The sequence below is a fragment of the Nannospalax galili genome, unplaced genomic scaffold (genome assembly GCF_000622305.1).
Source record: "Nannospalax galili isolate Female #2095 unplaced genomic scaffold, S.galili_v1.0 scaffold388, whole genome shotgun sequence".
NCBI lineage: Eukaryota > Metazoa > Chordata > Mammalia > Rodentia > Spalacidae > Nannospalax > Nannospalax galili.
Window position 1 is genome coordinate 590,268 of NW_008360304.1, and position 16,897 is coordinate 607,164.

The following is a 16,897-nucleotide window of genomic DNA, read 5'->3' on the forward strand; positions in this document are numbered from 1 at the left end:
TTAGTACTTTTTCATTTTAATTAAAATTAATCAAAACTAGAATATTTTAAACATGAAAAATTATAAACTTTTCTAAAATTTTAAAAAATTTTAAGGGCCTGGACCCTTTAAAACTCATAAAATAGAAAGAAAGTGAGCTAACATACCTACCTCATAGTAATATTGGAATGCTTGGGATTTATCTCCCTCACTGTCATATAACTCTCCTAGTTTTGACAGAGCTTGAGAATCAGTTGGAACAACACTGATCAGCTGCATCAGCCATTCAATAGCTTGATTGGGATCTTCCATTAATTCATATCTTAGGCAATGTTAGTTAAGATTAATGCATTTTTTTCTAATACTTTTGATTATCAATAATCAAAAGTAAGAGATTGAGGTCAGCCTGGCCTACATAGAGAGTTCCAGGCCAGTTGTGACCCTGTCACAAAACAAAACAAAACAAAACCACAAAACAAAACACAACACAAAGCAAAACACAACACAAAGAAAACACAACACGAAATACAAAATACAAAACCCAACCCAACCCAAAAAACAAAACAAAACACAAAACACACCCCTGGAAAAATTACGATGTTATCTGTTCTAAGAATTTTATGAAAAAAATTGTAATCTACTTCATCTAAAGTATAGTGGATAGTACTTAAAATTACTAATGGCCTATCTCACCTTTTTCTAAACATATTTACATAATATTTATATCAAAATAATAGTACCTTAAAAATCTATGTAAAGCTTTAACTCTTCCCAGCGTTGTGGTAAAGATTTATCAAAATGAGAAAAATTAAAGTGCTTTTTTAAAAAAGTGAAAGGCATTAAAAACAACACATTTCTGCTTTTCTAACAGTGAGTGGGAGAAAAACTGAAGAAAACTATGTTGTAGAAGCTGACATGACAGCAATAGTGTATAGTCTCACATCCCCAAAGCTCTAAGTATAATCCTGCATATCTAGCATGCATCCAGTGTATGAGTACTGATGAATGAGGGCACACATAGCATTGCAGAATTTGGGAGGGTAAATGTTTTCTGGGAGCTACATTTACTGTATCTACACATCAGCTAAAATACATTACTCAAACTCAACAGTACTAATTAGTCATGAACAATATTTTCTTTTTAATTAGTTAAGTTACTGTTTCAATGACACCCTATAGAAATTAGAATACTGTGTTCTAAAGGATCTAATTTACTTTATCTTTTTTTATGTATATGAGTATATTGCCTATACGTGTGTAAGTGTACCTGCATCATGCAATGCCCTCAGAGATCAGAGAAGTCATCGGATTACCCTGGAACTGGAGTTACAGATGGTTGTTAGCCACCATGTGTGTGCTGGGAATTGAACCTGGGTCTTTTGCAAGAGCCCACCGAGCCATCTCTCCAGCCTCTACTTTCTTTTTAAAATTTTTAAAAATTTATTATTTTTATTTTATGTGTATGTATGTATTGTGTCCATGTAGGTAAGTGCACCTGTGTCATGCAATGCCTGTGGAGGTCAGAAGAGGCTGCTGGATCCCCCTGGGACTGGAGTTACAGTTGTTAGCTGCCATGTGGGTGCTGGGATTCAAACCTGGGTCTTCTGCAAGAACAATCAGTGTTCTTAACCACTGAGCCATCTCTCCAGCCCCCTCTACTTTCTTTTAAAAAATATTTTATTCATTATTTTTATTTTATGTGTATGAGTGTATTGTCTGCATGTATGTAAGTATACCCATGTTGTGCAATACCTGTGAAGGTCAGAAGAGAGCATCAAATCACCTGGAACTGGAGTTACGGATGGTTGTTAGCCACCATGTCGGTGCTAGGAGTCAAACCCTGGTCCTCTGCAAGAGCAGTGCATGCTCTTAACTGCTAAGCCATCTCTACAGCCACTACTTTCTTTCCTTTTTTAAAAAAATTATATATATATTTAGAAGACACATTTCATTACAGCTTTAACATACTCAATAACAGTTTCCAGAGCAAAGATACATCTCTTTCAAAAGTGGCTATAAAATTTTTAGGTTCACTGTTGAATTAATACAGTTATACAATATTGAACTCAGTATAAACCCTCTAATTTATTTATTTATTTTTATTTGACGTATATGAGTGTTTTGCCTACATGTATGTAGGTATGCCTGTGTTGTGCAATGGCCACAGAGGCTAGAAGAGGACTTCAGATTCTCTGGAATTGGAGTTATGGATGGTTGTTAGACATTGCGTAGGTGCTGAGGACTGAACCTGGGTCCTCTGCAAGAGCAGCCAGTGCTGTTAACCACTGAACCATCTCTCTAGCTCCTCTAATTTACTTTCAGTGAACAGTTTATGTGTTTTCAAAATGCTGTCCTCAATTCCTTCAATTATTAGTTATAAGACTAAATAATAGTTTTAATTTTTAACTAATCTCTCTTAAAATGCAAAAAATTCAAAAACAGAATCACTGAAATAATATTTTCAGTGCATTAGTTTGCTAGATTATCCTCATTAATTATTTCAATGACTAATATTGTTTAATGATTGATATTAAAATGTCAATTGAGTGAACTAATCATATCATTAAGTTTTCAGAAAAGATACATATTTGCAATCTGGCAAAGAACTTGAGCACTGTTTCGAAGGATTGCATGAAGTTTCAGGAAGGAGTCCAAAGCCTCATCTAGACGGTTTAGCTTCTTATAGGTGAGACCTTGAGAGAAAAGAAGCATCATTACTGCTGTAATTTGACTCAAAGCAACAAATACATCTAAGTAAATATAAATACTCATCCAGAAGAGAAAAGCAAGGAGAAGTAGGATTTTAAAAAGAATAGGGAGTGGGATACACCAAACACACATCAAACATACTACAGAGCTCCAGTGATTTTAAGTGTGTGTATTGTAGGGACAGGAACCAACAAACAATTCCAAAGAGAGGAATAAACAGTTTAGAAATGAAGTCAGCTACAGAATGTAGTTAACAGGTATTTAAAGTCAGTAGAAATGAAAGGACTAGTGATAGATTGGGCCAGGATAACTGACTGTATGTGAAGGGGAAAAATGGAGATCCTTATTTCATTACAAAAATAATTCAAGGGGCTGGATGGATGGCTCAGTGGTTAAAAGAAGAGCAGAGGACCTGGGTTTGGTTCCCAGCACCTACATGGTGGCTAACAACTGTCCATAATTCCAGTTCCAAGGGATCCCATACCCTCTTCTGGCCTATGTGGGCATTGCACGCAAGTAGTGCACTGACAGACATGCAGGCAAAACACTCAAACATATAAAATAAAAACAAATCAACTGAAGAAAAGAAAAGAATTTAAGACATGAAAGTAGAAGGGGGCTAGTTAGGAAGAAGAGGGCTAGCAGGAGTGGGAATGATCCTAATGCATTATAAACATGCATGAAAATGTCCTCAGGAAACCCATTATTATGTATAATTAATACATGCTAATAAAGCAGTTTTTAAAATTCAAAATTTATTTTTAAATTACACAGGAAAAAAGCTTGTAAGAGTATAAAATACAAATTGAACATCCTTATTTTAAAACTCCAAAATTAAAAATCTGAAAGTTTTTAAAATACAACATGGTATCATAAGTGGAAAATCCCATACCTGACCTATGTGAAAACCTCTGTGACAAATGAGTCAACAGTAAAGACATGGGTCCAGCAAGATGATTCAGTGGATAAAGGTGCTTGCCATCAAGTCTGATGACCTGAGTTCTATCCCCAGGACCCACGTAGTAGAAAGAGAGAGCCAACTCCCACAAGTTGTCCTCTGACCTTCACACTTGTGAGTGGCATGTGTGCACCCACATATATACACAAACATCCACACACAATAAATAAATAAGTATAATTAAAGTTTTTTTTTAGAGTAGAGACATATAAAATTACTTTCAGGCCATGTACAAAAGTCATATATGAAACAAAAATTAATTTGGTGCTTAGACTTAATTCCATCCCTAAGATATCTTATTGCGTATATTTAAATATTCCAAAATTCAGGGCTGGAGAGATGGCTCAGAGGTTAAGAGCACTGACTACTCTTGCAGAGGACCCAGGTTCGATTCCCAGCACCCACATGGCGGCTATGAACCGTCCTTAACTCCAGTTCCAGGGGAATCTGAAGCCGTCTTCTGACTTCTGTGGCACTGCATGACATGGGTACACTCACATACATGCAGGCGACACACTCATACACATAAAACGAAAATAATAAAAATATTTTTTAAAAAATAAAAACTTGCCCAAGGTCACAGGGCAGATTCACATACAGGCAGCCTGGCACCACAATTTTACGTTAACTACTACACCACCTCTCATGATTTTGTAATCTTGGGGGTAAAGTTCTTCATAAGAAGAGTGCTTCACAAAGTAATCAACAGTAGTTTGCATACTTGTAATGCCAGTATTTGAGAGACTAAGGCCAGAGACTATGACTTCAAATCTAGCCTGGGCTACTTAGCTAGACCCTGTCTAAAAAAATAAACAAAATAAGTGCTTGCTTTGGCAGCACATGTTCTAAAATTAGAATACTTCAGGGAAGATTAGCATCTCTCTTGTACAAGAATGACATGCGAATTCATGAAGTATTCCGTATTTTTGTTTTTCACAAAAAATAAAGACATCAACAAATTACCAATTTTTAAAAGCCAAGTTTGGCAGATCTAATTTAATAACAGAAAAATTTTGTTTTATAGAAGAAATTAGGAACAGTCAAAAGTAGAACAGCAAGGGCTAAGGACATGCAAGGCCTTGGGCGGCCCCAGTCCCACACACCCTCAAGGAACAGTGAGTGGGGGGAATACCTAAAATTGACTAAGTGAATAAAGCAGCATCTATCTAGGCAATCTAGCTCCTCCACCAGAGCCCATGCCCTTCCCCTCCCTGTGCAGTAAAACTCTTTCCAGATCTCAAATGTTATAGCCTCCATCCTGCTTGTCACTTCTGAGCCAGGTTCTCCTTGCTCAGCTATTTCCTTCCTGGCTTACCTCTTCTCGAAAGCTGACAGTGAGTGGGTCGTGTGTGTGTGTGTGTGTGTGTGTGTGTGTGTGTGTGTGTGTGCACGCAAACACCATGTGTTAGCATGCACATGGAGCCAAGAAGTTCATGTTGGGTGTCTTTTTCAATCATTCTCCATCTTATGTGAGACAGGGTCTCTCAGTGAACCTGGAGCTCACCAATTCCGCTAGACTACCTGGCCAGCAAGCCCCAGGGATCCTCCCAACTCTATCTACCCAGTGCTAGAGTTACAGGCATGTGCTGCCCTGTTTGGCTTTTTATGTGAGTCTTTGGGATCAAAACTCAGGTTCTCTAGCTTGTGCAGCAAGTACTTTACTGACAGTCATCTCCCTAGCTCCTCCAATAAGCACTGTTTTGTTTTTCTGAGATGGGGGTCTCACTATGTAGCCCAGCTGGCCTGGAACCTGCTAGGCAGACCACACCTGGCCTTGAACACACAGAGATCCTGATGCCTCAGTCTCTGAGTGCTTCTACTCAGCTTTTATCTAAAAATTACTAAACCCCAGAAGACAGTTTAAGGGAATCAGACATCCAGAGGAAAGGTTCCAGAGGAAAGGTTACAGTGTGAAAAAGACAATAAAAGAACAAGCAAACCCTCCTTCCCTCCAGAAGTCAACCAAACAAATAGTAACAACAAATGTAGGGAGAAGCAAATTTTCAAAGTAACATCAATGAGAACTAAAGAAACAAGTCCCATTATTACTGACGTGTGTGTCTCCAACATTTTGGAAGCAACAGTACCATTTCAGACAACCTCTGAAAAGCAAAGAATGGAGTGAGATGCTGATGAGTTTTTGTGGCTTATAATATTTTGTTTCTTTTAAAAAATATTATTTTATGTGTATGGATGTATTGTCTGTATGTATGTAAGTGCACCTGTATTGTACAATTCCTGCAGAGGTTAGAAGAAGGGGTTGGATCCCCTGGAACTGGAGTTAGGGACAGTTGTTAGCCACCATGTGGGTGCTGGGAACTGAACCTAGGTCCTCTGCAAGAGCAGCCAGGGCTCTTTAACCGCTGAGCCATCTCTCCAGCCCCAATATTTTGTTTCTTAAAACAAAATTTTAAGTACATATGGCAAAATCTTAAAATGTATTAAATTGTAGTGATAAATACCCCAATGTGCTTTTTGAATATTTGAAGTTGTTCATAACTAAAAAGGAAGATTTTTTTTTCTGTACATATTTGACAAAAGTTAAAAAAAATCTAGTATCATCAGAAACTTGGGGACTCAGCCTTGTACACTGTGATAGATATAGATATTGGAAGTCTTTTTAGAGAGCAGTATGACAATACTGACCCAAATTTTATGAATACCTAGCTTCTGAATTATTTATTCTACTTAAAATAATCTATAATCTGAAAGGAAGCAGTCTTTTGAACTTCTTTGGGGAAGAAAGTCAACAAGTTTGAATGAGTTTATGAAAAAATAAACAAAAACTGCAAAATGCAATTTCATTATGTTAAACTCACCAATATTATAAAGTGCTTCTGTACAAGAAGAATCATTTCTTAGAGCCTCTTTATAGAACTCAGCTGCCTTCTCATAGTCACCATTTGCAAAAACCATATTCCCTTTATTAGTTAGAGCTGATGGGTTATATCTGTCAGAGTTCACAGCTAAATCTGCATAGCTGCTGGCTTGTGCAAACTCATTTTCCTAAACAAAGTATAAAAGATACACAGACTGAATTTCCTCAAGTATCTTTAGATTGTTTAGAGAGTAGAGAAATAATAAACAGGCTTTCTGGGATTACAGATAATGATAAACAGAAACAAATATTTTAAATATCTTGGTTTTGACAGGCTATTTATAAAAAAGATTTAACCATCAAGCTCAACCAGTTAAGTTTCCTATGACTAGTTTCTCTAGTTTCATAGTTTGAATGACAACAGTATTTATATATAGGTGGGTCCATGTTCAAAGCTCAAATCCCATGTCCTCATTTGTTGTGCACTCCCTTCCCACCTGAAGCACTGAAACAGCCGGAAGGACATCATTGTCCTCCCCTGCTCTGCACCTGGCTGCATCACCCTCTACATGTCTGTTTATACTTCTATCACTGCACGGTTTTCTCTCCCTCTCTTGGTCAAACATTTGCTCAGGACCTTGCCATTTGCATGAGGTCCACATACCTCTCTATTTCCTAGTGGCATAGCCATCTGTCCCAGGTCAGCTTGGTGAAAGTGAGAACCTCTTTAAAATGCTCAACTCAGTGGCAATTAGTGGCTCCACAGAGTTGGAGCAGTTATCACTATTACCTCCTTCTAGGATATTTTTCTTCCCCTCAATAGAAACCCTGTGCCCATCAGCAGTCACACCCTATTTTCCTTCCTCCCAGGCTCTAGAAACCTGTACTGTGTTCTTTCCCTGCCTATCCTGAATATTAGATGTTAAGTGGGATCTTATGACTTCTTTCACTTGGTATGTTTGTAAGGTCCCTATAGCTTACTGTTTTTACTGTCTGAGTAGCATCCAGTGTATGCATATACTACATTTGCTCTGTACCTTACTTGCTGATACATACTTGGGTTGCTCTCATCTACCTTTTGATTCTCACGAATGGTATTGCTGTGAACATCCCTGTACAAGTCTTCATGCAGCCTCTGAACTCTGACTTACATAAAAATTACTACCAAAAAGTGAAGAGCTGCTGTGATAAAAACTGAAGCATATAACATTGTCTTTTAGACATGGCAATGGTAACAAGCAACACTTAGAAAAGCTGTGAGCAGTTGCTGTTTGGGACTGCAGAGGCAGGCAACTGAGTAGAGCCTGTAGGGAGCTATCTGAGGCTGGATAAAAGGCAAGTTGTCTGTAATTGGAAAGCACCCAGTACAACTAGCACCCACATACCTCTAGTATTCCCAATGATTGGCATCTAGTAGGCATTCAATGAATGCCTGTTATGGATGGCACTCTGTAACCTTATAACCTTATTTAAGTCTTGTTTTGTTTTTTTTTTTTGGTCTTTTTGAGACAGGCTCTCCTTCCTTGTAGTCCCAGCTGGCCTGAACTCACTATGTAGACCAGGCTGGCCTCAAACTCATAGAGATAAACCTGCTTCTGCCTCCTGAGTGCTAGTACTAAAGGCATGTGCCACCACGGCTGACTTTTTTTTTTTTTTTTGGTTTTTTTGAGAAAGGGCCCCCCTGTAGCCCCAGTTGGCTTGGAACTCACTATGTAGAATAGGTTGGCCTTAATCTCAGAGAGATCCGCCTGCCTCTGCCTCCCAAGTGCTAGGATTAAAGGTGTGCACCACCATGCCCAGCCTTTATTTAAATCTTTTAACCTAAAATACTACTGTCTTCATCACTAACACAAAGGAGTTGAAATATGTCTCCAGCTCATCTTGCAGCTGTCATCCCATAATTCTCTGGTGTTTCCCTCACTACCAGTTTTTCTCCCTCCCTTCTTCAGAGATGGTCTTTTCACTCACGTCTGTAAATTCAACCCCTGACCCAGCACTTGCCATGAACAGATCCTCAATGTACCTCATTCCACATGTATTCTGTGCCAGTCTTCTTTGTACACCTCTTAGGAACATCCTCAGGTAGAAATTTAGCAATATAGAAATACCATATAAACAACTCTTAGCTGTAAAAGCCTGAAACCTACCAGATAATACAGGAACGAGAGGTTGGTTGCAGCTGCACTTTTTACTCTACTGTCCTTCTTTTCAAACATTTTCAAGGTATCTACAGCCTAGAAATGGAACATGTGAAGTTACTACCATTGTTATATGCGGGGGAAAGGATCTGTGTGAAGTATAAAACAGAGATGGGCACAGGAGGGGTATATTCAGAAGTCCAAGAAAACAGATGGTAGGATAAGAATTTCAGTCAAGAAACACTTTATCAAACGGAATAAAATAGAAATTTTATAACCAAGATATAATAGCAAAATTGAGGTCATTAGATAGATTTAACAGTAGATAAACACAGCTGAAGAGAGGACTGATGGCTGAAAAAAAGGTCAGCAGTGGATAATGGGCCTTGTGAGTCATGGAAGCAGATCTCTGTTCATCCTATATGATGGTTGGCAGGAGCATGTGAAAGGTTTTACCTGACATGATCCAATTTTCTCCTTACAAAATATTCTGGGGTTCCTGCTTCTGGCTATTACAGACTATTTTCCCACAAAGAACAACTAGAAAAGTTATATAAAATACTAAGACTATTTCTCAAAAACATTGGCGAGCTATTGAGGTAACCAGAACTTGAAGACCAAGAGCCCACAAAATATTCTGAATAAATATAAAACACAGCAAAAGGATAAAAACCCGTTCTTAAAAAAGAACATGGGACAGAGGAGACATGGGGAAAAGGTCTTTTATAAATACAACTGAAATTCTAGACGAAGAAAAATGAATGGCTGAACATATTTCAAAATCAGTAACAAAATAATTCTGGAAATATTATAAATATTGCCTATAGTATATTTAAATATAATTACATCTTCAAGTCCTGAAAAATTGATGTATACTTTTTAGCCACCTGACAAGTCTGCTATAATGCTAATCAGACAGTATGTGGAACAGCCAGACACCTTCCAATGAGAGGTGAATAAATATTCAATATATAAATAACTGCAGAATATGAGAAAGAAAAAAAGTGAAGAGGAACAGTGAGTTCTATTATCTTCCTTTAAAAAAAATAAGTTTTGGGGCTGGAGAGATGGATCAGCGGTTAAGAGCACTGACTGCTCTTGTAGAGGACCCAGGTTTGATTTCCAGCACCCACATGGCGGCTATGAACTGTCCTTAACTCCAGTTCCAGGGGAATCTGAAGCCCTCTTCTGATCTCCATGGCATGGCACGACACAGGTGCACTCACATACACATAGGCAATATACTTATACACATAAAATAAAAATAATAAAGAAAATATTTTTTTTTAAATAGTAAGTTTCTCTTTGATGTCTTGGTACCTCCTGTTCCTGACAAGCACTGTGTCTAGACAAAGATTCTGCATTCTCTTTGACCATGACTATCAGGTACAGCTACTGCAGATGTGTATGCCATGCAGTACTGGATTCTAATAGTACCAGCAAGCATGCTGATTTGATTTTTTTGAAGAATAAAAGATATTAAAATACTACATTCCAAAAATGAAAACCATATACTAGATTTTAAAATGCTGGAGGTGTGGCTCAGAGGTACAGGGCCTATCTAGCATGTTCAAGGTCCTTACTTTGATTCCTAGCACCAAAAACCAAAAAATCTAAATTCTATATATCTCAGTTTCCATATGAGTTATGGTATTGCTCTATTTATTTATTTATTTATTTATTTTTATTTTATGTGTATGAGTGTATTGCCTGCATATGTGTGAGGGCACCCATGTCACGCAATGCCGCAGGGGTCAGAAGAGGGCATCGGATTCCCCTGGAGCTGGAGTTAAGGACAGTTAGAAGCCACCATGTGGGTGCTGGGAATCGAACCCAGGAATCGAACAACGGTCCATAACTACAGTTCCAGGGGATCCAACACCTTCTTCTGACCTCTGTGGGCATTGCACAACATGAGTGCACATACACACATGCAGGCAATACACTCATACCCATTAAATAAATATATCTTAAAAAGTAAAATATTAGCTGGGTGTGGGGGAGCACACCTTTAATCTCAACACTTGGGAGACACAGGCAGACAGATCTCTATGAGATTCAGGCCAACCTGTTCTATATAGTGAATTCCAGGCCAGCTAGGACTACAGGGAGACCCTGTTTTAAAGAGATCCAGAGGGAGTGGATGACCACAGGGAAACGGTCTTCCAAACAGATGGTCAGTTACTCATATGAACTCACAGCAATGGTGACAGCATGGACAAATCCTATACAAGCTCAAATGAGACAAAATCCCAGCACAGATGTGGGAAAGTGGGTAAGAAATGCTAACCCAACCTAAAAATGTTTGGCAACTGATGGCTGCTAGGAGGGGGAGACACAGTGTCTTACAGGGATAGGAATCTTTTTTAAAAATATTTTATTGGGAGCTGGAGAGATGGCTCAGCAGTTAAGAGCACTGACTGCTCTTGCAGAGGACCCGGGTTCAATTCCCAGCACCCACATGGTGGCTACGAACCGTCCTTAACTCCAGTTCTAGGGGAATCCGAAGCCCCCTTCTGACCTCCACGGCATTGCATGACACGGGTGCCCTCACATACACACAGGCAATACACTCATACCCATAAAATAAAAATAACAAAATAAAATACTAATTTTTTTTTGGTCTTTTTGAGACAGGGTCTCCCTGTAGCCCCAGCTGTCCTGGAACTCACTTTGTAGACCAGGCTGGCCCTGAACTCACAGAGATCTGCCTGCCTCTGCCTCCCAAGTGCTGAAATTAAAGGCATGTGCCACCACACCCTGTGCTAAAATATTATTTTTATTAACTTTATTTCATGGGTATGAGTGTATTGCCTGTATGTATGTAAATGCACCCATGTCGTGCAATGCTCATGGAGGTCAGAAGAGGGTGTTGGATACCCTGGAACTGGAGTTACAGATGGTTGCTAGCTGCCATGTGGGTGCTGGGAACTGAACCCAGATCCTCTGCAGAGCAGTGAGTGCTCTTAACCCCTGAGCCATCTCTCCAGTCCCTGGGGATGGCACTATTGGTGGGCTCAGTGGATGGACATTTAGGGACACACATCAGACAAATCTACAGGCTATATTATCTATATAAGAGAGTACATTAAATTGGATGAGGGACAGTGAGGGGAGGTGTGACCAGGGGAGAGGAGTGCTTACCTAACATGCACAAGGCCCTGGGTTCAATTTCCACCAAAAAAAAAAAAAGTATACTAAACATCAAAATTGTAAAAGGTTAAGACAAAAAAAAAAAAGAAAATTAAAAGTTGCTGGTTTTGTTTTCTGCCTTCAGAAACAATGAGACAAAAGAGCTCTATGTCTTCATTGTTTCTGGGGTGATACTCTATAGCCCAAGGCTGCTTTATGACCTCCAGACCAGCCACTTTATTTCCTTCACTGCTGGCTTTTTGGCCATGCTTTTCTCTGTTACAAAAATGACTACAGGCAACATCATTATCACAAAGAACAAATACTCTGTGATTTTAGTATCATTTTTTATATGTGTGTTATATGTGTGGGTATATGGTGTATGTGTGTATATAGATGTATCTGACTGTATGGAGCATATGGAGGACATAGTTTGACACTGAGATATCTTTCTCAAGTGTTCTTCCACTTTAATTTCAAGGTAGGGTCCATCACTGAACCTGGAGCTTGCCATTTTGGCTATTTTGGCAGGCTAGCAAACCCCAGGGATCTACTAATCTCTGCTTCTTAGAAGCACTAGAGTTATAGGCACATGCAGCCAACCCAGTTTTTTTTTTTTTTTTAATTTTATGATTTATTTTTATTTTATGTGTATGAGTGTTTTACTTGTCATGTATGTGTGTGCACCACATGCATGCCTGATGCCCATAGAGGTCAGAAAAGGGCAGCAGACCCCATGGAACTAGAGTTACCTAGCGGTTGTTGACCACTAGGTAAGTGTTGAGAACTGAACCTGGGTCCTTTGCAAGAGCAGCCAGTGCTCTTAATCACTGAGCCATCTCTCCAGTCCTCCCTTCTTTGTATTTTTAAAAAATTTTGTATTTATTATTTTTATGTGTACAAATGTATTGCCTGCATATATGTAAGTGCATTTGTGTCATGCAATGTCTGTGGAGGTCAGAAGAAGGCGTCAAATTCCCCTGGAGTTACGGGCGGTTGTTGGCCACCATGTGGGTGCTGGGAATCAAAACCAGGTCCTCTGTAAGAGAAGCCAGTGCTCTTAACCACTGAACCATCTCTCCAGCCCTCCCCTCTTTTTCCTAAAGTTGTGCAAGCCTCTGTTTGTCTCAGCTCTGCCCTGCTTGAGTGGAATACTGAAGGGGACACTGCTGTACACTACCCTCAAGGCAGCACGGTATAGCAGCTCACCAGTGAGGAATCCCAGGCTTCTAACCCAGTGTCTAGCGTAGGCAGCCTTTCATTCTCAGTGCAGGAGACATTTGAAACAGCCTTCAGGGAAGCTGTTTCACATAGTACAAGAAGACAGAAGAACACCAGGCTGCAATTCGGACTCCCAGCACATAATCCCGGATTCTACATCCTTAGCACTTTGTACAGCAGTCAGGAGATTTCTAGGGTAAAGCCAATGTCTGGACCAGCATTGGGTTTGGTAACTTAATAGTATACTATATATGGAAATTATTTACCTTTTAAGAAACAGAACCAACATGTAAAAATTTGTAAAAGTTTATAGGTAGGGATATAGCTCGGGGTAGAGCACTTAATTAATGGAATTATATTAAGATAGAAGAACAAATATTACTTCAAGTCAGGTAACATTATTTTAGAAAGGATTTTCCCTGCATTAATTTTTTGATCAATTAACATATGAAATGGCACTGAAACTTACTTGGTTAAAGTCCTTTTGTCTCAAGTACGTAATCGCTTTGTTTATTTCCAGATCATTAGCTAGCTCTACATACTGAGAGGCTTTCACCACTTCTACACACCTACAAAAAAGTAAAGCACAAAAGGGTTCCTTGCTTTCATTTCAGCCTGCCTTCCTTCCTTCCTTCTTTCCTTCCTTCCCTCCCTCCCTCCCTTTCTCCCTCCCTCCTTCCCTCCCTCCATGCATGTGGAGTCCAGAGGTGGATGGCAGCTGTTATTCTCTATCATTTGCCACCTTATTTTTTGAGACAGGATCTCTCAATGAACCCCAAGTCAAACAGGAAAAAAAGTAAGACAGAACATAGAAAACCAGATAGATAAGTATTTTAAATGTAAAAGTGTTAAATAATTCTACTAAAAGACTAAGAATTTCAGAGAATTACAAAAAAGAAGAAAAAAAAGCTCTACTCTATGTTGCTTATGAGGCACAGATTAAATTAAGAACAAAGAAAAGAGACTGCAAAGAAAAGGGCTTAGCAGTTGAGAGCACAGGCTGCTCTTTCCAGAGGACCTGGGTTTGGTTCCCAGCACCCATATGGTGGCTAACAACTGTCAGTAACTCTAGTTCCAGGAGATAAGACCTCTCTTTTTTGGCTTCAGCAGGCCAAAAGTGCATAGCTACACTTACAATACATACAGGCAAAACACTCAAACACATAAGATAAAAATAAAATTTAAAAGTTTAAAAAAGAACACAGAAAAATTAAAAAGTATAAAAAGATACATCACAAAATAAAAAAATAAGCATATGAAACAAACTGTAAGATGAGCTATTACTAAAAATAGTAAAGGATATTTCTTTTTTATGGATTTTTTTTCAGTTTATTACATGAAGGAGTTGTATTAGTCCAAGTTAAAAGCAGACTCCAAATGCTTACATTATACAAACAGTAAGGTATTTAAATTTGTGACAAGGGACAGAAAGGAAATTGCAAGTAAACTCTCATTTAAGCTTCAGAGAGCCACAAGCACTTAAAATCCAGGAACCTTCAGTTGATCATCCTTAGCTAGCCAGTCTCTATCAGGAACTGGCATATGTTCTTTCAGAGGCTGTCCTGTAACTGAATTACTTCATACTCTGATGCTCCGTAACAGTACTAGTGCAGACAAATTTCTTAAATGCCTTCACTGGTTTCTTTTTACTGTAATCATCAGTGAGTTCTTGGACAGCAGTAAGGGTCTTTCTGCCATTTCTCTGCTGAATTCTTTAAAAGTTTTATTTATTTCTATTTTATGTGTATGAGTATTTTGCCTGTATGTATATAAGTGCACCCATTCATGCAATGCCCACAGAGGCTAGAAAAAGGTGCTGGATCCCCTGGAACTGGAGTTATAGATGGCTGTTAGTCACCATGTGGGTGCATGGAACACAGCCTGGGTCCTCTGCAATGAGTCAGTGCTCTTAACTGCTTAGCCATCTCTCTAGCCCCTCTGCAGAATTCTTATATGGATAGAATCCTCAGTTCCAGCAGGAAACAGGTCATCACCCTTATTTGCATCAGCAAAGGGGTCAAAAGAGTAGCTGAGATGGGGGACAGGGAGCATCAGTAAACAAGAGATCTCAAGGAGGAAGAAGGTACTGAGTCCTTGGCAATGGCTCAGTGACTGGGACTAAAGAATATTTCTTACTAATAAAAAGCATAATCAACCAGGGATATATCTTAATTTTAAATCTGTACACATTCAATAACATAATTTCAAAGAAAAAATTACTATACTTAAAGAAATGTAGAAACCACAACCACAGTAAAATAAAAAAATTGACACATATAATCAGTAATGGAAAGAATCAACAAACAAAATTCAGTAAGGATAAGAACATTTTTTTTTTGGTCTTTTCAAGACAGGGTCTCTCTGTACCCCCCAGCTGGCCTGGAACTCACTATGTAGACCAGGGTAGCCTTTATCTCACAGAGATATTCCTGGCTCTGTCTTCCCTGTGCTGGGATTAAAGTTGTGCACCACTACACCTAGCTAAGGATAAGATCTTAACAAAATTATAAGGAACTAGACATTATTCCTAACCAGTAACAGAGCATGTGTTCTTGTCGTGTAAATGGATTCATGCACCATCCTCAACAAATTTCAAGACAAGCATCCCATATCTATCTTCTGATCACAATGAAATTATGCCAGAAATCAGTGAGACAACTATAATAGAAAATATCAAACTTTCTGGAAATTAAGCAATACAACAGACTACAAAGCCAATACAAAATGAACAATCCCCAAAGTCTATTAAGAATACAACTGCATTTACAATACCTTCAAAATTGATTTCATGCAGGAATCCCTAATGAAAATTAGATTTAGTATAATCCCTATCAATGTCCCAAGGACTTCATGTGCAGATACAGAATCTTTTTCTAAAATCCATATGGATTTTAAGACAAAATCATTTCGAAGAACATAGTGCCATGTCTGTAATCCTAACACTCCTACAATAAGAAGGGGCAGAGACAGAAGAATCCCTCAGAGGCTCATGTCCCAGTTAGCCTGGAGTACACAGTATAGCAACAGCAAACAAGAGATACTCTGCCTCATAACAAGAGGAAGGTGAGGACTGACCCTAAGGTTGTCTTCTGACTTCTACATCATGGAAAGAAGGGGACACAAACAAGCATAATTTCTGGATGACAGGGGATAAAAGAGTGCTGGCTTGCAAAACACAGGAAAGGAAACACCACTAAGAAGGCCACCACAGAGGTGCACTGACTCCAGAGTTCAGGTTTGCCTGGATTCAGACATGCGTGAAGCCTAGCAACTGGCATCAGGATGACCTTCTGCCTGCTGGGGGGCACTAACTGGAACCAATGACTGCTTGGTCTGCCCTCTTCATGGAGCCAGTCCTGCAGACTGTCCCTCTTACCCTCCATCGTCCCAAAAGAACAGCCAGAGAAAAACAAGATGCTCTTGGAAATATTTAAAAAATATATAAACAAGAATACCAAGAATGAGACTGTGTAACTGGTACCTGCCTGAAGTCCCATCACTCAAGAAGCTGAGGTAAAGATTATCTGAGCCTAGGAGACCAACCTGGACTACATACTAAGACCTCCATCTCTAAAAGAAAGAATGAGAACAGAGGGAAGTAGGCAGATATTAAGAGGTTAATTCAGGATGAAATCAAGACAAAAAGTTGTACTTGTTAAACAAAAGGATTCAAACCAGAAAAGAAACCAAGATAGGCTCCAGATGCCGTTTAGCTCCAGGCCAAGACAGTAGCCAGCTTACAGAAGCTAGAGCAAGGACAGATTTGATGAGGGAGAATAGGAAAAACCTGAGTGTGCAAGACAATGAAAGCAAGGAAAGAGCCATGTGGAAAGCTGAGGTAGGCGGACAGCTGTGAGTTCAAGAGCTGCCTGGACTACAGTGAGACCAATCGGAAGGAAGGAAAGAAGGAAGGAAGGAAGGAAGGAAGGAAGGAAGGAAGGA

At 39.1% G+C, this 16,897-nt stretch overlaps 1 protein-coding gene, 1 non-coding gene and 1 pseudogene across 5 annotated transcripts in view; 1 reads left to right on the forward strand and 2 right to left on the reverse strand.

The window, feature by feature from the left end:
• The window catches only part of Ift88 (intraflagellar transport 88), a 130,326-nt gene that overhangs the window by 56,161 nt on the left and 57,268 nt on the right, over positions 1-16,897 (reverse strand). For all 4 annotated transcript variants that reach the window (XR_003847974.1, XM_008824332.3, XM_008824333.3 and 1 more), the window contains exons 15-19: positions 13,425-13,524; positions 8,612-8,698; positions 6,466-6,652; positions 2,564-2,672; positions 151-301 (exon numbers count right to left, since the gene is read on the reverse strand). Coding sequence is in view for 3 of the 4 variants with exons in the window: in XM_008824332.3 (XP_008822554.1) it covers positions 151-301; positions 2,564-2,672; positions 6,466-6,652; positions 8,612-8,698; positions 13,425-13,524 (634 nt within the window). In the remaining variant the exon portion in view is untranslated. The remainder of the gene's footprint in view (positions 1-150; positions 302-2,563; positions 2,673-6,465; positions 6,653-8,611; positions 8,699-13,424; positions 13,525-16,897) is intronic.
• LOC115068653 lies at positions 4,468-4,574 on the forward strand. Its single transcript, XR_003847982.1, has one exon. It is a non-coding gene; the product is annotated as a U6 spliceosomal RNA (small nuclear RNA).
• Positions 14,435-15,007, reverse strand: LOC103726720 (annotated as a pseudogene).